Here is a 23,084-nt window from a genome sequence, read left to right as displayed (position 1 = left end):
TGACATATGGGGCTCAGAGAAGGCCGTGTGGTACTTCAATAGCACAATGTTTTTTTATTTTACATTGTTAGAGGTTTCTTCTTCACATAGCATGATGACTACTAGCCTGGCAGGTGCACTGAGTGCTCGGCACACCACAAATGGGTATGTGCAGGCTGAACTTCCAGAGGACCAGAGTCAAGTTCATCTGGTTCCTTCCACATATTTCAAGATATTTACTATTGTTCTCCACTGTGGAAGAAAAAAACAACAACATTACTCTGCAGCTTTTAAAACAATTTCCGCAGCCCATATTATTTTGTTCTATTTGTTTGTGTGTCAAATGTGTGTGTTCCTCTGTGTCAGAGTGTTAGCCGGCTACAACGGCACCATCTTTGCCTACGGCCAGACGAACAGTGGGAAAACCTTCACCATCACCGGAGGGGCTAGGCGCTACAGTGACCGTGGCATTATACCCCGTACCCTGTCGTACCTGTACCAGCACATCATTCAGGTCAGCACCCGAGCTTGGATGGCTGATTTAGTTTTTGTGTTGTCTGGATTATTATGATGAAAAAATAACATGGGTTTTAGATTAATAAACCCTCTTGTGATTTCAACACTGCGTCTTCACAGTGAGGAATCTTCCAAGAATGATGCGTTGGACTCACTTTAAGGGACCATAAAATATAAATCATGTACTCAGAAAGAGCTCTTGCAGAGCTTCTCTCCATTCAGCAGATCTGAACCTGATCCAGCTTACTTATATATTCACATTATATACATTATTCATTGAGCAGACAAAATAAGGTAAGGTGGAGCAAACCAAGCAATACCCGTTATGTTCTTTCGTTCCTAAAACTACTGCTGTTTGTGCAACAACCCAAGTGCTCTGTTGCCAAACTATTGCTCGGTGAGCCTCAAGGACCAATATTCTAGACAATGGGGAGAAAAGGAGTCTTTGAAAGAGAGCTGGGAATCCTATTTGATGTGCGTGCGTTGCAGCTGTTTGCCACATGCAGCACAAGGCTTTATATGACCGTTTGAGGAAACGGTTTGATTTATTAACTGGTTGATGTGCTGTGTGTCTAAAATAGTTGGATTTATACCTTAATAAAGTCACCTCTCTCAAAATACTCTGAGGTTACTTCTACTGTTCCTTTTGCTTCTTTCCATTCAAGTGATTTAGTGTAAACTTTAATGCAATAACTGATTTCTACTAGTATTTCTTTTTGTATGAAAATCACCCATAGCAGATGCTTTATCGAAAGCCACTAACAATAATGTCTACACATATATACGACAAAGTCAACCATGCAAGTTTTAGACATATATATATATATATATATATATATATATATATATATATATATAACAGACACACGGCAGAGTCAACCATGCAAGGCGACAGCCAGCTCATATGGAGCAGTAAGGCTTATGTGTCTTGCTCAGGGACACCCTGACAACCAACCATCAACCTTCCTGTTTTAAGTCAACCCGCTATACATCCAGATCGAAGCCGAAACTTGCATGGAGCACTGTTGTATTAGCTTTAGTTTGAATAAACTGTAAACGAATGTCCCCTTCCATATAGGACAGCACCATGGTCTACACCACCCACATCTCCTACCTGGAGATATACAACAATGTGTGCTACGACCTTCTGGACCGCCAACTTGAAGCATGCAGGCTAGAGGACCTACCGTCAGTATTTTATTCTGCTATTATATTTTCACTTTTTATCTCCATTTAGTATTTAGAATTTGTCTGAATTTGTCTTGGGATCAATAAAGTCTCAATCTATCCATCCATCTATCTATCTATTTATCAGTATATTAGCCTCGTGGGGTATAAACATATCTATTCATTACAATGTGACATATATAATCACGTTGAAAATGGATCACAGAATTAGGTGATCTTCAACCCAGTGCTTGACAGCGAATTCTTTGCACTTTGGTCCAAAATAAAGATCACTGCTAGCACCATTGTTCTGTATTCATGTAGCCCTATCCTTGAGCAGGTCAGGGGCAGGGCTACATGGCACAGGCGTCGCTGTGTGGTCAAACAGGGAGGCCGCGCTGCTGGTATTTACCGTACGGCTGCTGACTGCCCGCTGACATAATCATGGTGTTGGGACGTCAGTGGCTGCGGCCGACCCCGGGCCTCTGCCACCGGAGCGGACAGCCAGCTGATTGTGTACGGAAGCATTTATCATGGCCATCAACGACTGGATCCTTCAGAACACTTTCTGCTGGGTTTCTTCTTGTGTTTCTGTTGTTTTTTCGAACCCTGTGCCTTCCTTTCTTTCGTTCTTTGGCTTTGTATGTTCTTTCGTTCTTTCTTCTTTCCATCCACCTTTTGTTCCTCCTGTTCTCCCAACCTCGGCCTCTCCCCTTTTCTGTGTTGCATTTGCAATCTTCTGAAATTAGATTTTGTTTTGGTATATATATATTATTTTTTTTCATGTCCCCATCACAATTTATAACCTTGATTTCTATTTATTTTTAAATTCTAAAGTTGCTTCTCTCCTTATGCGACAGATTGAGCCTGAGGCTTCCATTGCCACAAATGACAGTCTTCTGGAAATAGACAGGGCCTGTTGTTGACCATGTTGTGGCCACGCTTGCTGATTCAAGGAGAAGCTGTGGCAACTGTCAAATCTGGCATTTCCCTGTCCGTCTGTTTCACCTCTCTCAAAACGTTTTTAGTTTTTTTTGTCCCTCTCATCCGGCTTTTCCTTCTATTAGCAACATTCCGATTTGGCTTTCGAATGGTGTACCCAAAAATAATATAAACAATGCATAAATATACACTGTTGTGCAAAAACAGCTTGATCAGGCACCCGGGCTCCGGCACTCTATTGAGACTATCGATTGCCCTCTCTCTTAGCATGTGGTGGAGATGTTTTGAAGATGTTTTCCAGGCCTTCTCTCTGTCTGCACGTCAGCGGGAGAGCTTGGGAGGTCTGACTGTATGCATGGCAGCATCACACACAAACCATGTGTCCTGCATTGACACCCACAGTTTCCCCTTGATTCCCTATCGTGTGACTCATTGTCTCTTTTTTGATACAGAAATTGACATTTTAAAGGTTATTTTAAAGGTTTTCCCATCACCTGAAAATGGGGACAAAAAGAGATGCATATGGGACAGAATTGACATTTGTCAGAGAAATGTTAATAACGTTTTGCTCAAACCATTCCAATGTCCATCTTGTGTTTGTTACTCACAGCTCCAGTGTATGTGTTTGTGTGTGTGTGTGTATGGGGGGGGGATGGCCTTAGTTGACAACAGAAGGCAGTAGCCACACAGGTTATACCATATCTGCTTCACTTTAACCTAAAGGATTGCAGCCCAACTCCCATGAATTTTTTGCTGAGAGAGCTGAAGATTGCTTTATGAAGTGAGCCCCGTTTATTACCGAGCTGTGATTCCCACCCTCCAGACGGATGGAGAACATGTGTCCAACAGAGCTCGTTTAGAGCCGCACACGGGGCGTGTTTTGGGACTGAGCGCTGGTTAAGGTGTGCATTGTCATCCAAGGTTTAGCAGTATAGATTGGCCTGCCTTTCATTGTAGATCATTTTAAAAATGAATTAAAAAGTGTACAAAATAAATCTTTAAATGTTTATCGAAAATTTAAGCTAGGTATATAGTTGTATTCTGACATAATAACTGTGTCTGATTATTTTCTGATTTGTATGGTTTCTTTTCAGTACGGTAACAATCATGCATGACTCTGAGCAGAATATCCAGCTCAGGAATCTGTCCATTCAGCAGTCGGCCAATGAGGAAGAAGCCCTGAATCTTCTCTTCCTGGGTGACACTCATCGTATGACTGCAGAGGTAAGTGGAAACATCGGCCTTCTGGAAAACATCAGCATAATACTTCAATAAAACTTTTTTAATCCTCTGAGGGAAATCATGTATGATTTTAAGGTACTGGCCAAATGGCAATAAAACCTGTGTTCATATTGAAGACATCTAAAGAAATATACAGTATTACCAGTTCCATGAGATCCATTTTACAGTACTTTTGAATTGTTCTGTAATATAATCTTCTTTAAAATAAGCTTTTTTCCCTGGTAAAACCCAGCGCCCCTACTATAATTGACTGTTTATGCTTGAGTGGTTGTTATGAATGCGCTTGCTCCTCTACTTTCCACACAGATTAGAAATCTGTGTGTTCGGTCGAGGCCCTGCAAAGTTAGGTTTGGGATAGTTGTGTTCACCGTGTTCACGGTCTATACCAGTCAGTTTATTTGTGGTTAAATAAAAAACAATGAGGCGAGTCATCGGTTTTGAATCACAGGTGGGCATCTTTTTTTACATTTTGGTTGACAATTGCAAATTTGTTTCAGTTTAATGCGGTTGGAATAATCCTGCCATGAATTGAAGCCACCCTGAACCAAATAGTTGTGTTTTGAGCTTCTTGTAAACTTGTCAGTGCAAATTGCTCAGGGTTTTTCCGAGCTTTTGAAACTAATCCTGCAGCGTATATCACGATATATCACCTCAAGTGTCACTTATCTCCGAAATGCTTAATCCCTTCAGCTAAAACAATGTCAATACTGTCCGAAACCTTACTACCAAGAGGACCAAGAGGAGCACTGGGATTGACCATCACTGACCAACCCCAGGGCATTTTGTTCCTGGACAAAAACACACTCCCTGCTTGTTACATAAGACTATTGACCAAAGGGTTCTCAGTGCCAGAGGTCCAGTGGGGAATCCTCCGCAGCCCACGCCTTACAGATCTGTGAAAACAACTCCCACCCGTGGAGCTCTAGGGAGGACGCTGGGGGACAATCTGGGCTGAAGCCTCTTCCCGGGGGACGTGCTCCCGCAACCAGAGACTCCTCTCGTTGTTTGCTCAAGGCGTGGGTGTTGAGGTCCACGCGGAGGAGACAGAGGAGCAGCCACACTTCAGTGTGTCATCAACGCTTCCATCGTTTGTGTGTTTACTGCTTTCCAGGTGGAGGGAATCATGAGCACGTTTTTTCATTGTATTTCTTGCTAAGGGACTCCTTGAGCCTCCTTCCTCCTCCTCCTCTGATGTATTTTATTGGAGAGGTATGACATCTTCTGAACCTCCCTCTAGCCTCCCCTGGAGACACTTCCACTCATCTGGTAATTCCTTTATCCTTCATTGTTCATCCGCCTTCCTGTTTATCTTTCACCTCGTCCTGGACCTTTTCCTCCATCCTACCCACACGCTATCTAGCCGTGTGTGTGTGTGGGGGGGGGGGCATCTAAAATCATTTTTGACCTTGATGTCTCACTCCAGTGGAGAGGTGCATTTGACCATAAAGTAGGCTAGCCCATTGTTCCTTTTAATTAATTCTGCATATTTTGTTTCTAGTATGATTGGGCAACTAGTCTTTAAAGCATTTATAATTTGTACATAAACATGCAAGAAAGGTATCATAGGCAAGTTTAAAATCCTTATTTAGTTGATGAAAATCCCAAGACATCTGTTTTACTACAAGTGCGAAAAACACATGATTGGCTGCTGAGAGAATTTCACAACAATGGCATTTTTGATACAAACTGACAGCCTTAAGCTTTTTTTACTGTGTTGCTACATTTGTTCCAAATATTGTTCAGCATTTGTTTAAAGTGAAATTCAACTACATGCCATGGGCCAAACATTTCATCAAAGAACTAATTGGAGTCAGGCCTATAGGGCTTGGTAAAGTTGACCAGTTAATGGAATTTAACAGGTTGTTGCTGTTGCTTTGGTGCTTGATGTACGCATGGGGAATCTATTGACTTACTGGCTGAAAACCTACTAAATAAACAAGGGCAGGGGTGGATTTCAATACTTTTCTCATGTTGGAAATAAGCAGTCAGTCATAGCCATTTGTGCCCCAATTGCAATAAAAGCTTTTATAAAATGCATTTCCTTCCACATCTCGATCAATTGTCAAACCCCCCCCTAAGTAGTCATTGTTGTCTTCACCTCAGGCTATGAGTTACTGGTGGACAAGTGAGGGGTGGTGAAAAATTAAGGGAATTTGGGGGAAGGAAGGAGGAGACGGGTGGGTTAAGATACCGAATAATCTCTCATGAGCTGTCGAGACCTTTGATAGGCTAGAGCTGCTTACACAATAAACCCAGCCGCAAGTCAAGTATTGAGCCCCGCCTAAAAAAGTGTTCCTCGGCACTGTGTTTTGTATGCCTGATCTTCTCATGACGGCAGGGGAATAGAGCCAAGCCTGCATCGGTGATCATTGTCTGAAGACCGTTTGTCTCAATATATATGAAAGACATATTTTAATTCATCAAAGGATAATTTGAGATACACGGTTCATTATGTTTCATGGTGCAAATAAAAAGCGAAAGCCGTTCACTATCCTCGTCCATCCCAACCAGAAATGAAAGGACATTTAGCTGCTGATGGAGGATTTGGACAGGGTTTCCCTTTCTCAGCAAAAGTTACCCCACCACCACCATTACCACCACCCTGATGATGCTTGTTTTGTTTGGGGGGGGGAAGGGATGTGCGGGATGAGTCACAGGAGACTATATCTGTCTCTGGTGCCTCACCCGGACTTCTACTGTTACATAGAAACATCTGAAGATCAGCCCCCAGTGTCCCGGTCAAACAGTCTACATCTGTTTACTGTTATTGGTCACACATGCTCATGGCTTTGATCTGGTCAAAACAAAACCCTGGATGCCAAAAATAGTCACTCTAATACGGAAAGTACCTTGGACAAAGAATAAGAAATCCTTCAACTGTCAAACAGAAATAGTATGGTGTTCGTAAGTTTGATCATTATCCTTGTTACACATTTCTGCTCAGCACATGAGAAAATGATGCAATGGATTAACGTTCTTCTGCTCTTTAAAGAGCCAGTGAACCCAAGTGTATATAATGATTGTCAACGTAGTAATCTGTTCCGTTTGATCAGGGGTAAAATCCTATTCGCTCAAACACTGTGTGAACGTTGCACTCTGCTGTGACCGCAGATGGCGTTCTTCACCTGACGTCTGAATGCCTTTTTTAGAGGCACTCAGACCTACGGCAAGACCGAGAGGCACCGGTGGCGCGGTGTGCGTGGAACGTGTGGTATAAAGTCAAGGTGTGTGTTTTTATGTTATTCTACTACCTTTCAATCCTCGCCTCGTCCTACAGACCCTCCTGAACAAGGCATCCACGCGCTCCCACTGCGTCTTCACCGTGTACCTGTGCGGGCGCCAGCCGGGCTCGGCCACCGTGCGGCGCTCCAAGCTGCACCTGGTGGACCTGGCCGGGTCGGAGAGGGTCAACAAGATGGCCCTGGGGGGCCAGCTGCTGACCGAAGCCAAGTACATCAACGTCTCCCTGCATTACCTGGAGCAGGTAGCCGGGGGATTCTTAGAAAAAAGGCTTGATACCCATTTTTTATGTATCATGTGTACAAGTGCATGTGTCCTTTTATATTATATAGTGTATAGTATAGTTGAGATTTATGAAGATGGGAATATTTTGAGCATATTGTAGAGGTCGAAAATGTATACATAAGGCAATACTGACCATTTCGCTTAACGTTGGTGGGTAAAAGAAAGAATTCAGCACAAAGAACAGAAGAAAAATCCAATCCAAATTAGTTTATAATGAATGTTATGATATGCCTACATGTAGCTGTAAGTCATTCCGATATTCCCTGTTCCAGTCTACATTAATCAAACACCCTCTTCCTAACATAAATATAACTTAATTATGCATTAGGAGAATATGCTTAACACATTTTCAGTTCTGCCGTGATTCAACTCCAGATCCATAAATCTCAGCCATCACCATAATAACTTTGATTTATGGTAATCCAAACATCGATATCTGTCACAAAGACGTGTTGGAAAACATAACCACACATGTCTCTATGGCATATCATTATGATGCAATCAGGACATTTCAGAAGCCACCCCCTGGATCGAGCCTGGATCTCTTATTATGCATACGGTATATGTTATTTCATTTACATCCATTCCCTCGCGCACTCCTTCCTTTCAAATGTTGCATTTACTTCCACAACCCTGTCTAGGTTATCATTTCGCTGTCGGAGAGCCGCGCCCACATCCCCTACAGGAACTCCCTGATGACCTCGGTGCTGAGGGACAGTCTGGGGGGCAACTGCATGACCACCATGATCTCCACCATCTCCGTGGACAAGACCAACCTCAAAGTAAGGACGCACACCACCCACCATCGGCCCCTTTCCAAAGAATGCTCACGGATGAGTAATAATACAAACTGTCGTTGAGCATTGCTCGCTAGCTGAGTTTACGAAGGGCTAAAATGGCGGGAGCTGTAGCGAAAAACTTAAGTGCAGACGATTACACTCCATACACAACCAATTTAATTTTCAAGCTTTAAAAACATGCAAAATCAACATCAATAAAAAATGGCATTTATGACTACAGCAAACTGCTACTAACTAGATGACATCTGCTCAGATTTAAATAATCATGTTTCCTTTTTATTAGTAGTTAATTATTTTACTGATCAAATGAATGAGTTGATTGACTCCTGAACCACACATCTACCAACCCACACTCCAACCGCTGTCTGGTGTGTCTGCTGTAGGAGTCCATATCCACATGCCGCTTCGCACAGCGTGTAGCTCTCATCAAGAACGAGGCTGTGCTGAACGAGGAAGAGGACCCTGTTCTGGTACACACACACACACACACACACACACACACACACACACCAGCCTTCATACCACAAGGCAGTGACGTAATCTACCATCAGTTGCCCGCGCCAGAGTCTCCTCATGGCTTCCAGATCTGAAGCTGATCAGTCTGTATTAAAAGAGAGGATCCATTGGTTTCACTGAGCGAAACTCACTGTGTCCTTAAGAAACCCGCCCTTCTATCCATCCAACCCCTTTTTACAATCCTCTTCAATGTGTTCTGTTCCAATACCAGACGGGTCGGTTCCAGTGATTGGCGACAATGGCCGGGCTCCATGTTTCCACGAGCTGACGAGCCTGTCCGTCGCATGCTATTTACACCGCCCTCACGCTCTGTTAGCATTCTGCCTCCCTCTTGTTTACACGCCCCGCGACTCTGTTATGGCAGGTCCTATCCCAATACCTCAAGACTCCTCTGAGCTGCACCCAGCACCAGATGAGTTTGTATATGCATGTCGAACACACACACACACGTGTATGTACAAACACACTTGCAAACACATTTGCAAACACACACACACACACACACGCACACAGGCACACGCACAGGCACGCACTGACACATGCATGCAGACACTTGCGCGCGCACACACACACATCCACTGTACAGAAACGCATACACACCCACACACTTATACACAGACGTGCACATCCATGAATGTGCACGCGTTTACACATGCAGGCACGCACATGTGCACAAGCACACACACACATCCACTTGTATGTACAGAAATGCACACACATCCACGCTCTTATGTACGGACGTGTAAATAAATGCATGAATGTACGGACACAAACCCACACACAACCATTCATATACAAACATGGAGAGACAGACAGACAAAAAGACAGACACACGTGGACATACACACTCAAACACACACACGCACATAAGTCCCCAGCACACACAGAATGGAAGCATTTATGAATGTACTGGCAAACTTTCAGTGCTTAAAACTAAGCCAGACTGAACAAAAAATGTGTGATCTTTACTTCAGAGGTCTCGTATATATTTCTCTCACATGCCTTGTATGACTCAATATGAGATTTATTCTCTGAAGATTTCCTCGTGGTAATGCTGCGTGAGTCGTGGTCTAATCACGGCACAATGGAGGACGTAACAGCAGGACCGACTTAAATAGGGGAATTACAAGGTCAGTTACCAGTAGCCACACTTCATTAAACACCTATTCCAGCGCCACGTTTGTAGGGAGGAGAAACGCTTCACTCACATTTCACCGGTGTTTCACGTGTCAAGCCATACTCAAACTGCAGTGAGCAATGCATTCGCGGACTCAGACTGTGTCAGATTCTACCGCTGTGCTTTGGCAAAAAAAAATAAACGTGACCAAACAACCGCCACCGCGACCCCGATCTCCAGGCCTTTTCTGGAGAGACTTTTCTTGGCACGCCAGGAGATATTGAGTCGCCAGTCGTCATCATCATTATACCCTGTCCTGCTCCTCCAACACGGGCCCGCCGTTCCCGGGGGCTGCTACTGTGTAGCTGCACGGGGGCTTGGCTGTTCCACTTGCAAACCCTGCAGAGGTATTTTTAAGAGAGTCTGCGGCCTCGACCAGTAATTGTGCCGGTGTCTGGCAGCTTCCCGTTCGGGTCCGGGCCCGGTTATGTCTGTAGGCAAACCGTTAAGCATTCACGGGCAAAGCTCCCCGTCTCGGTTTAGGGCTTATTTGGTGTGCTTTTAATTTAGTTCTCTCTCTCTCTCTCTCTCTCTCTCTCTCTCTCTCTCTCTCTCTCTCTCTATGTCTCTGTCTGTCTCTCTGTCTCGGATATTTAAGGGAAAAAAGCAGCTTGCAGTTTGCAGATCAGAATGATGTCACCAATTCTGGTCTGGGTGGGAAGAAGGGCGGGGGGGTGCGGGGCAACGCTCAATAAAATGCCAGGTTCTTTTTTCTTTCCTGTCTGAAGCGATGCAGTCTCCTTGTCTGATCTGACTCAGATCTAACTATTTGTTTATTTGAGGTCACTTTTGAGCAGCCATCTCCCAGCCAGATGGGGGCCCCCACCCTGGCACCTTGATTGAGCCACAGTGCTGCTCGCAGGGTTATACAACGGGCCTCCTTCAAAGGGAACAAGACACAGTCCCATTAAAAGATTGACAGGTATGTAGGCTATGGGCCTCCACCCCGGGATGAAACCATATTTTAACCGGGGAACCATCACGCCTGGCTGGCGGCTGGAGTGACCCCAGGGCCACGAACACAGTCAGTACAAGGGCCACACCGTGTCAGGCTGCCCGTGTCTTCTAGATGTGCTAAAGCAACTGCTAATCCTCTCCCCTCCAGTCTAGACTTCCCCCACCCCACCCTGCCCTCCCTCCGCCGACCCCGAGGTTCAGAGGTGACGGGTGGCCGTGGTCTTGGGTTCTAGATACATGCACATGTCAAAAACAAGCTGCACCTCACGGAGGTGATCCAAACCTGCCCCTTTAGTGCTGCTTTCAACACAGACCCTACCAGGAGGAAAGAGAACTAGGTTGTTGGCAAGATGTGAAATGAATGATCATTTATATATCGTACTATGACCTGTCTACAGGCATTTCAAAATAGTATGTGTGTTTACAGCTCTACTTAGACTTTTCTTGGCTTTATCAACGCCACGCTTTTATTGAAGTGGAAATTCATATCGCGTTGGGGGAGAAAAATCCAAAACTGTGCAGCTACACATCACTCTTCCAAATATGCTCCCTTGTGAAAAAGGAGCCGACTATATGGTGCCGCCGGCTCACTGTTGGTAGGTGGTCTGGATTACCAGCTTCCTTTCAACGCCACTCACTCCTCGTCCCCTCAACTGTCAAGATAGTTGTCCTCACGTGGGGGTCTCATGGGTTTACACAGTGGCTGGGTGACCCTCTTGAACCTGGGCCCTACTCTTCACTCTATCTATAGCTCTCTGCCTCACATACACACACTCCCACACACGAGCATGCCAACACACACACACACTCACTCACTCACTCACTCACTCACTCACTCACTCACTCACTCACTCACTCACTCACTCACTCACTCACTCACTCACTCACACACACACACACACACACGCACGTGTGTCACATGAATGTCCTCCCTTCCCCCGCTTCTCCACCTCATCGTCAACTCTAGCTTGTGGGAGGAGGAATGCAATTCCTCGAGCACTACACAGAGTCTTAACGATGCCACACGCACACACAATATCCAGCCATGTCTGTCGAGGTAGGTGGTTGGGTTGGAGGAATTGCCTTTGGGTATACGTAGCAAAGCAAACCCCTGCCCTACTCTCCACACAAAGGGTTTCCGTAACTGCGCATTGATTGTGAGCGGTGCAGAACGTACAACATTCATCTCAAATGGCTGCATGTCGTCAGTGTAATCTGCATCTGTACTGTGGCCATTTGTTTGACCAGGATTATCTGCAATCAAAAATCACAGGCATCAAAATAATCCTAATTATTTGTATATATTATGTACAGCGCTTGTAATTTAGAAAAAAGCCTGCTTCCAACTAGCAATGAGATACTGCAAAAGGGCTTTCCAAAAAAGCCATTCATATCGCAGTGATTTCAGCTGAACCCGGGTTTTCTTCGCTTTTCTCACCACGCCACCCTGACCTAGCGCTGCGATGCGATTGGCTGACATCATGTGTCACATGGCTTGAGACAGGCTTTATTCCTAGCATGCGGTGGTCCCTGGCGCTGCAGTGGCACTATGTGGCTTGGGCCCTCTGAAATAGACTGCAACTTAAAACTGCATGTCCAGCGGCCAGCGGTCTGCTAACAGCTGGGAGCATTACATCAGGTTGGCTCTTCTGAACGACGCTAAGGGAGGGGCTACGGGCAGAGGTAGGCATCTAGGCAGGTCAATGCCTATAGAATGCAATAGGGGCTGGATTAGCCAAGAAATGTGCCCTAGACTGGGTGACTCTTAACTTAAACCTCGCAGTTTCTTTTCAAGAACTGGGGGTTGTTTGACTGTTTCTGTGTTTGAGAAGGGGGCACTCGGCGGCCGGTCGTTACTCTGCTAAACTTTGTTCACTTTGTTTGACCTCTGACCTTGCGTAAACCCTCTCTGACCCCATGGCTCCCTAGCGACTCAGTGTCAGGAGTGTCGTTGAGTCTGGCATTCAGCTGCCACCTTCTCACTGGTTTTGTTGGTCCACCGAGACAATCCTGGGGCTGGCAGTGGTTCTGTCCTTAGGATGTGTGGTCGTGAAACCAGATATGCCATGCCATCATTTAAAGAGAATGAGGTAAAACTGTCCTTCTTGTGAGAAAACCCAGACACTAAAAATAATATTACCATAACAACTAAAAACTTTTAAAAACCTGTTTGCCTTGGTTCCATAAATTCATTTAATTCCCTCGATGAGTTAGGTCAAACCTTATATCAAATTAAACCCGTGCAGGAGCATTTCATCGTTGGGCCCACGAGTTGTTTTTTCCATCAATTTTGGCAACAAGGTCATTGCACCACCACACCGCACGGCTTTTTACAACTTGTCGTAGTTATTAAAATATCCCGGTAACATGCAATTTGAACAATAATACTGGTGGTGGCTGGCAGACCGCAGTGTTTTGATAGTCCCCTTCTCACCCGCGGCGTTCAGGCGTAGCCTCGCATGCCTTCGAGACATGTTACCCGAGAGAGGCCGGGCCCATGCTGGCCACAGAGCCAGGGAGTGCAGTGGGCTGGCTCCCTGCACTCACATCAGACAGCCATAGGTCAAGTGGTGGGGTCCACCTCTAGCTGATGGACGGGGACCCAAGGCAGAGGGTCTGCGGCTGGATCCTCCTCACTGGGGGTTAAAGTCCTGAGCCGTACACTGACCGGCACAAAACTAATCAAGAGATAAACTGAAGGGCTGCAGATGGAAGAATACAAGGTCTGGGTTCTGTTTCCCTGGCCGAGGGATTGTTTCTTCTGTTTATAGAAAAACAATCAAGGGTCTTGTAAATAGGAGCCAATCACTTGTTTTGCAAACATGCTTGTGCAGCACTTTATTTTGCACAACTGATATTTGTTGTGCTTTGATTGCTATCCGATTCACTCATGGTCGCTAACTGGATGTGGTCAAAAAGTGCAGACCTTAATAAATTCCTTTTTATAATCGATTGATGTATTGATATTGAGTGTTGTCAGCAACAGAATCATTACTGATACTATTTGCACTGGCACTTTAATCAACTATCCAGAACTGGCTTATTGAGTCAGACTTGCTATAGCTATAGAATGTTGTCAGTCAGACAACATTCTCTCCAGATATTGACCTCGCCAGCCTCACCTACCCCTTTAACCAGGGCCAAGAAAAGATCTGTGGCACCAGATCTCATCAACAAAGATAACGTAGATATGATGACCCTGGATGAATATGCTTTGCTATCTTTGCACAGAGATAGGAAAATTATTCCTTAGTCCTTCAATGGCTCAAATGAGTCGGCCTAGTTTGTGCAGATATTTCAGGTTCATTGAGGTTCATTACCAGCACTCAAGGACTTCTTTTGGAAGTTAAGCAGAGTTAAGCAGGTTGGGAGCATAGTGACGTTAGGGTTTGTGGGTTTAAAAAAAATCTCTGGAGTTGAATGGGTGGAATCCCTTTTAAGTTTTTTTCAACAGTCTTCTAAAAAGTGGCCTGTCGTCACACTGTCTCTTCCTCGGATCATGGCTCTGACGTTAATGCACATTCTTGCTATATCACACTCACTCTGATTTCTTTATGAGAAGATGACTATCTACATACCTCTCTATAGACGGCCGTAAGTGCCACTGTCTGGTACTTGGTGAGCGGTGTCTTTTTTTTTAACAAACATGCAGTAACTGGACACGGACGGCGGTTACCGACGGCAACCTGCCCACTGGCTGAGTGCTCTAGGGCCTTCACAAAACACTTGGACATAGATGGGAGCCCGATGATTTCATGTGCTGCTCTGTGCCACCGGATATGCTTAATGCTATGTTATGGTGTGCTATCATTAGCTTCCTGTGTTTCTCGCTGAAGCATCCAGTTGCCTGAAATCGCTCAGAGTTGCCCTCAAAATGAATCGGAGAGATAAAGCCACAAAACTATATTCAGGAAGATTCGGTCATCGACTGGCATCAGCTTACTGGCTGCCCTTTGTGTGTGGGCAATTGGCTATTGCATACACACACAGGGCAATATTTGCAATTTCAACTTTTTATGCCGCAGAAAATATTGAACATTTATCCTATTTGTGATATAAGCTACAAGTTTGAAAGACTTGATGGATCCCCTGATCTGTGTGTGTGTGTGTGTGTTTGTGTATGTTTGTGTGCATGTGTGTGTGTTTATTTCCGTGTCCATTTCAGCTGATTGCTCGCCTGAAGAGGGAGAACCAGTCCCTCAGGGATGAGCTCGCAATGGTAACGGGAGAACAGAGACCAGGCCAGCTCACTCAGGACGAGATCCCGAAGTAAGTCAACCACCCACCATGTGCTGTCATTGTATGTTCTTGTTCGATTGTGTGTCCTTTTTACTTCAAAGAATCAAAAATCTATCAGAACCAGAGAAAGCTTCATTAGAGTGTATTCTGGGAAAGAAATGCTAGACAAGCCAAGGCAGTAAAGTATCGGATATAGAGAGTACAGTCAAGGATGGCCTCTACAATGTGCCGCAGGAGTTTTAACTTTTGTTTCTTTTACTTCTTCCAAGAAAATGTCATTTTGTGCTGCAGTTCCCCCCCGTCCAGAACATAACCCACCTCAGACCCCCAGTGAGAGACGAGATGGGAGCTCCTTTTGTCCTTTGTGGAGGGTGCTTGTTCGTGTCAGTCACTCTTACAACCAGGATAATTTGTATAATTATTAGACCTTGACGATAACAGTTTATTTTTTGTGCTACAGAGAATATATTGGGTAGTCAAAGGAATAAGATTAAAAAGAAAAATATTAAAAACAACTGCCATAACCAGTTGCCGGCTTCATGGGGCTTCACCTCGGAACTGCCATTTCTCGTCATGGTCGAAGAGGGGTTGATATATAAAAAAAAAATTAGCCGTAGAACCGCACAATATGTTTTACATTTTTTCTAATTTACTAAAATGAGAGCATCTCTGATCCAAGCCTCTACTACCCTTTATTGGTTGGTTTAGACCCCTACAGTTCCAACTTCAAAATGTCAGTGCATTCCCAGCCGGCTGCCCTTTTAAGTTAGGTTGTAGAGTCATCTATTAAAAGAGTCAAAGTAAGTGTATCGCTTTATGTAGCACAAGAAGACTAAATGTAACATACATGACAAAAATGAAGATCCAGTAAACCAATAAACTTTCTCCCACACACTGAAGCATCTTTCCAAACAAGATGCGTGCATCTGCCCCTGAGTACATCCAACCAAACACAGGAGACCTTGTAGCCTACTAAAACTCATACCAGGCAGAGTTATAGACAATAGCAGTGAACAGCATGAAAGGATATTACAGTTAACCAATATAAGCAAGTAAGATAAGGGGTGTTAGACCAATAATAAAGGCAGCATGAGAGTTAGTGACCTATAGTGCCGTCAATGCCGGATGTTAGCTGTTTTAGGAAAGTCCAAGGCTGTATCTGCGGCCTGATTCAGTAGTCATTTAAACGTGATTTACTGCCAATAGCCATCGTTCCATCAAGCAACGGGGGTCGACAGAAACAAACTATATTATATTCTAAAGTATAATGAACATGAAATCAAATAAAACTGCACTTTGGATTAACAGATTTTTGATGCTGCCTAGTGTAGCTATGGGAAGCGTGACCTCACTCCACCGTGTTCAGCCTTTAGTTGGTTTCCACGTCATTTCACAAGGCCGCTGCCGCTACATCACAGCCAGGCCTCCATCATAGTTAAAAGTGCTCCCCGCTGGCCCGTGCTCCAGCCAAGAAACCATTTTTGTGCTTAATTTTAAATTCTTCTTCCCTCCGCATAGAACCGGGGGCCACGTTTATTACCCATGTGTCGTTCAGGGCCAGATATTATCAAGCGATGGGGCGCTCTCTCATCCAGGACGTCCCTTCTCCAGCGTTGAAGTCTTTAAAGCTCCCCCAAGCACATCCGCACAAGGATAGCCTTTTTAAACCATTAACCCCCTTCCACTTCATTGTGCTTTACTCATCAGGCAAACTCGGAGCGACTCTGAACATTGTCTGCCATCACCTTCTTTCGGTGCACACAATGCTTATTTATTTGTCATTTTGGGGAATAAGTTTCTAGGGACTACATGTGGCAGCAGATCAACGCCCTGGTCTATGCATCTATTTCTCATCAATGTTTGCTGCATCTTCTAAAATCTTCCACCCCTGGTCTCTTGATCCAGATGGAGCACGGGAGTCTGCCTCTGCTGTATATGAACTAGAGACACAGGGCTCTGGAATGAGGACTTTGGTCATCATTCCTCTCGTTGTTCAGTCGACCATCGTTCAGTCATTTGTGGAATTTGAGCTGAACAGGTCATGTAAATACTATTTTATTCTATTCCCTCTACAACATAAAACCCAAGCTTGTTCTTTGTTCCGCGGAACTCATCGCGTGTCTTAGCTTACCTCCATTTGGAAAAACGATTGAGTCCTGGTTCCGTATGAAAGATGATGGTTCCTTTCTCTGTAAATATTGTGCATGGCGTTACAGGGATCCCCTCTCTCCACACACAAACACACACACACACACACACAGACACACACACTGAGCAAATTCTAGCCCCTTTTTTATTATCAGGGGCCCCCCCGTGACAGCTCGCAGGGCCCTGAAACAGGAGCAGCGCGTTTGTTTTGAGACCCCGGCACATGTAAACGGCGGTGGGTATTCCAGGGTGGCATGTGGCGGCGAGATGAAGGACCGAGCACAACGACCACATGCCTCCGGCTTCTGCTGCACCAGATCCATCTGGCCCTGGAGAGCTCCGGCGGGGAGCTGCAGGAGTTTGAAGAACCAATGTTTGGACTAGCATCTCCTGGTAGTTTATCAACAGGCCCCGGTCCCAGTGGGGACGGTGCATGCCTTAACCCAAACAGTTTTTCTTTTCTGACTGGTTCTTTTATTTGTATTTCTGTGCACAAATACAGATTTCCACTCTCGGAGTGGCAGCTTTCCAGTCCAGCTTCGAGTGTGATAGAGAGGCTTTCCAAAACGCTATATAGACATAGAAGTCTGCGGTTCGGCCCAAGGAATGTGTGTGTGTGTGTGTGTGTGTGTGTTTGCGTATGCTTGTTCTCATGTGTTTGTGTGCTTGTGCGCATTTGTATGTGTGTGCACATGGATATGTGTGTTTGTGTGTATTTGTGTTTTTTATTGCACTACTTGTACATACTACTGACAAGTTAATGCATTCGTTCTGCATCTACTAATATTTATGTACTGCATTATCATTTGTAATGATGTGGAATGTGTGTTGCTAGGTTAGAAGTGCAAGTGAAGGACTTTCTGGACGACACTGACCCAGAGGCGACACTGGCGCTGGGAACCGACCTCCGAAAGATCCACCGCTGCTTCACTTTACTGAAGGTACTCAGTCTGAGCGACGGGTATCGCCCCACCGGTGTTCCGCTATAGTGTGATATGTTATTCATTGGAATCCAATGGAGTCCTCTCCCTCTCAATTCTTTCAACAGATGTTATTCTTGGAATGGGTTGCATGACATCGTTGTTTAAAATGGATGAACTTCTCTGAAATCCATTGTTGAGTTTTTTTCTGTCCCTTTTTTCACTTTTGAAGCTTGTTTGGTCTTTCGGATTCATGTGCATTCTTGGGTTGCATCGCAGCATATGGTGCGCATCAAAGTCTGATGTGAAGGGGATGGGGAAAAAGTAATGCTCACTCACGGTTGATGGACACGGTGCCATTGGGAGCTCATTTAATATGCTTGGTTGACTCCGTGCACTACCTCCCCTGGTGTCCAACTCACCACACTTTTGTCTTAGGACTGGCTCCCCCGACTGACTGCCCCTGTGTACTGCATGGCCTTATGAACACCTGAAATACCATTTTTAACGCCGGATTTCAATCCCGATGACCATCAATCAGGAGCCAATTGTGTCACTCATTGAAAGTGCTAAAGATAGAAATGACATATATGTCATACATGTATACATATGTATATCTTGTTGAACTGTTATTCACAGTGAGTGGGCAGTGGTGGATTCGGCTGGCCGTCCGGTGAGACCAAGGGAGGCGGTTGGTACCTCACTCGGTAGTAGGTTGTTGGTTTTCCCATGGTCCCACTTGGGCCCCAGCCACTCAAATGTTTGCCGATAGTCCTCAGTCAACTAATTAGAGAAAAGGCGCCAAATGTTGACCTATACTCTGCTGCGAGGTAGCCATCTGTCCCGAGGTATGTATGTGTTTTGGGACAGATGCGAGCCCTGAATGGTCTTAAAATAAAACTGTAAAAATATATATATATATACAAACGTAGTGGTTAGCTATTCCAAGACCCCCAAAAAAGGGGAATTCGAGTTTTGTTCATATTAATTTCAAGCCCAGCGTACCAATTGTGGTGTAAGAAATGAAATAACTCACATTTACAAATACACTGCATACAAGATTGATTTGGTTACTGTGTTGTTTCAAGTGCTCCTTTCATTATATGTTGCCCGTCACTGCAATATTTTTCATGGAATGAAAATCACTGTTGAAGGCAAAGCTCAGAATTATGACACCATTGGAACCACTTCATACAACTGCATTACAACATAATCACTCAGTAATTACATTGTGGAATTTTGTTGATAATACATAATAGAGTTCAGTGTTTTGCACTCACTGACACCATTTTAAGTACCCAGTGGTTTGAGCAAAAGTGAAAACCCATTTAAAAGGTTTCATCCAATAAATATAGATTAATCATGGCGTTATAACCAGCATTGAACCCATCGCCAAATGGGTTCAATGCTGGTTATAATGCCATGATTAATCTATATTTATTGAATCAACAGCTTTATTCACTTAATTTTAAGTCCTTATTTACTTATTCTGACGTACTGTGCCAGCCATTCCCCGCACACCGTTCCAGACTGTTTATCCCTCTGCATCTGTTATGAGCGCTGAAACACAACGGCTCCTCTTGGGTTTACATTCCTTCAAGCATCGCACTCTGGTCACACGCCGGCTCATTCTGCAGTCCACAGGCACCCAGGATCTGGTTCACATTTCCCATTTCTCCAGCCTGGTTTTGGTGTGTTTGTGTGGCAGTGCAGTAGCCTGGAAGGGTCTCTGACTGTCGGCCGTTTGACTCCCCCTCCCTCTTGACCCTAACCGTAACTCTTAAATATTTGCAGAATATCCAACAGTCTAGGTTTGAGAAATACGCATCAGCTCTAGACTCCTAAACATCAGTGAAAACTGTGTGTACTACAGGAGAGTTGAGCAAAAACAAGTTTCGAGTTTAATTGGGTGAACCTTTTTTACTTTTCCTCATAGACCACCGTTTCCGGCCTCCGACAGCAGTTGAACATCATCCAGGAGAAGCTAGGACGTGCTAATGGGAGTGGGAACGAGCTCACACCTCTGTCAGCAGTAGCTACAGCACCTGGTCAGACATTTCTAATCTTTTTGGAAAACACTATATATTTTTGTGTGATTGTAACGTTTCAGTAGAATGTTTTATAATTCCTAAAAAAGAATTCCAACCCGAAACAACGCCAGCCTCCCACGTCGGAACCGAGGCGACGTAGTGTCTCAGATGGAACTTAAAATAAAAAGTTTGAACTTAACCTAATCAGCTAGTGTTTCCGTACAGTGGAATCATAATCATGCCTGTATAAACACACAAACCATGGCGTTTAAATATGGTTGAATTCATCACTGGGCCTTCTGAGGTACACATGGAGCTTTGATGTTGTTTTAATAAGTATCTTCAGATATACCTTCTTTTAATGACAGCACTTCATCATAATTGTCGTTGGTTGTTATCCCTCATTTTCAAAGATAATATTTCTAATGGCTGCCCCCTTCCCGCCCCACCGCGGCTTTTCATTAGATCATCTCACATTAGTCTGAAAAATCTAGACGACTGTTTGATGATTTGGCCACAAAGACGAGGGCCCTCCAAAGTAAATTGGACATGAACATATTCTGCCGCAGAGTTTGTTTTGGAGCATTCAGGCTTAATTAAACATCGACAGGGTACCCTTCAGGATGACACACAGACGTTTTTCCACATCATACATAAGTTGAACGATGAAGATCACGTCGTTTGGGAACACGCAATGCTTGTATCGCGTGTTCAGAAGCAAAAAACGACCTTTATTTCTACATACCTGTTCCCTCTATACAGATGGTTTTATTTATATTGTCAGAACTATTAATTCCATTATTTATTATAGGTCCGTGAGGGTGCACTCGTTCCACTGGGGTGGTTTGTCTGTGTGCGTGAGACATACTCTTCTAAGGCCTGTTGCCATGACATCAGCGCTAGCACTCCTATATGTTTACGACCCCCTTCCATCCAGTCCGCCGGTACACGCTAAGCCCACATCCGCCAGGTAATGGCCTCTTGCCTCCCATGTACATATAGTCATCTCCATGTCTCAGGTCCCACAGACCTCCACCCCTATCCCCTCGCCCTCTCCAGCTCCACCAACCTCGCCTTAATGATGTGAGAATACCCCTCCTTGGAGGAAGAAACCACAGGACAGCCAGGGGTTGTGCCCAGCTAGCCATATATAGCCTCCCCCCCCCCCACTGAGACACCTGGGAACTATTATTGAACCTCACATGGAGAGGGGGGAGAGAGAGAGCGATGACACATCCATGGCCTAATGAGGAATACCATAACGGCACAAACAAAACAATAGAGGCAGGCTAATATACAGACAGAACTGTGTGGAGGTTTTTAAGCAGGACCGTCGGTGGCCCTACAGTGCGAGCGGTCCGGTGAAATAGACACGGGCTGGTCAAAAAGACACATTTACTTATTTTGATTTACATTATCCTCTTGGAACACATATTTTGAAAGACAAAGCACCTTTTGACAGGGCCCAAATTTGGGGTTTGGTAAGGTAAGGGGAATTAGGCGTGAGTTGTCCCCTACGATAATTCTAGGGGCGGTCACATTGTGTCGATGTGGGGTTTTATGTAGCCTTCCAGCGAGAGGGAATAGTGGCAAGAGACACTTCTCGGGTTAATCCAGGGGTCGAGCATGCGTGGGAAACATTTATGCACAATACATCTCCAAGCCTTGTAAAGAGCGTAAACTCGGTCCATCAAACGCCTGATAAATGTCTGTTCTCGACATACTGCTGCAGTCGTAGCCATTTCAGATAGAAATGGGATCCTTTAAGGTTTTGCCTTTGCGATATCTGTCTCTCGCACACGGGCGCCTCCATTTTCCAAAAACGACTCCTGTCTTAGAAGTCTGGTGTTTATGACCACGACCTCTTGACCCCTTGATGAGTCAGTAGGGCAAAAGGGTTCAGGGGAGGCTTCCCCAAGGAGCGTACCGTATACATGTGTAAACCTCTGGTGCTGGGAGAGTTGGTTGGTCGGAAAGTTCCAGAACAAATCAGGGGGTACGCGCTCCCAGCTTATGGTGGAACGCGCAGGATGGGGAGTAATAACAGGCAGGTTTGTTCTGTCTTGGCTCGCGGGTCCACAGCACAATGTGCACAAAATGCAGTCCGTTTACAATGTATCCATGACAGATCGGCGCTAACGTGAAAGTCACAATTGGCACCGGGATGCGGCGCGAGTAATCCGTGACAATGTGTTTACAATCTTTGGCACCCCGGGCTTCCCTTAAGAGTCCCTTCGTGATTTTCAGATATAAACTCTCACGTCAAGTTGTTATCCCCGCCTGATTCCCCTGGGTTAGAATAAGGCAGTGGAATTTATTGCCATAATTCAAAGGCTCCTCTGAAGCCCTGTATGATAAACTCCCGCATGCTAACGTCTGTGTTAGCAGCTGTACTGTGCTAGCCTTGATTATTGATGTTTTTTTATGTGTGCAGGCCAAATTTCACGCAGTGTTTTCGAAAGGCCCTTGACTGACTCTCTCGTACATAACGTTCTGGTGATGTTAGAAAAAGTGTTTTGTTGTCCGGCTAGGGGACATGCTGTTTCACGGAGGAATCGACACCCAATACTTTGAACTCTCCCCAACCTGCTTACTCCCTGAAGCAAGTTTAACTTTGTAGAACTTGATAAAAACTGTTTTAGTTTTTCAGGGAAATGTATTCAAAGATTCACTCACATCGTTGTTATTTTTGGAATGTATCTCAATTGAGAATTGGTGTATTCTATGTTTGTTAATATTTAGTCCCATCGAAAGTAGACAAATGTCATTGTTTGTAGTACACTCAAACACATCTTGTATCAAGTTGAAATAGATGATTTTATAGTGCTTTTCTCATATCTGCGGTTGCTGTCAGATTTTCGGAAGAACATCTCGTAAAATCATCAAGTGATTTTCAGTATTAGGAGACAAACCCAAGCCTGGGGAG

General features: G+C 44.7%; 1 protein-coding gene across 1 annotated transcript in view; it reads left to right on the top strand.

The window, feature by feature from the left end:
• Positions 1-23,084, top strand: part of kif6 (kinesin family member 6) — a gene marked incomplete at both ends in the record, with an annotated part of 56,607 nt that overhangs the window by 6,829 nt on the left and 26,694 nt on the right. Inside the window, 9 exons of the mRNA XM_079752295.1 lie at positions 346-493; positions 1,574-1,683; positions 3,699-3,828; positions 7,124-7,330; positions 8,013-8,153; positions 8,555-8,641; positions 14,987-15,090; positions 18,044-18,149; positions 20,065-20,176. Of these exons, the coding sequence (XP_079608421.1) occupies positions 346-493; positions 1,574-1,683; positions 3,699-3,828; positions 7,124-7,330; positions 8,013-8,153; positions 8,555-8,641; positions 14,987-15,090; positions 18,044-18,149; positions 20,065-20,176 (1,145 nt within the window). The remainder of the gene's footprint in view (positions 1-345; positions 494-1,573; positions 1,684-3,698; positions 3,829-7,123; positions 7,331-8,012; positions 8,154-8,554; positions 8,642-14,986; positions 15,091-18,043; positions 18,150-20,064; positions 20,177-23,084) is intronic.

The sequence above is a fragment of the Pollachius pollachius genome (assembly GCF_949987615.1).
Source record: "Pollachius pollachius genome assembly, chromosome: 15".
NCBI classification, from domain to species: domain Eukaryota; kingdom Metazoa; phylum Chordata; class Actinopteri; order Gadiformes; family Gadidae; genus Pollachius; species Pollachius pollachius.
Note: the sequence above shows the minus strand (reverse complement) of the source record. Positions and strands in the feature narration are given on the sequence as shown.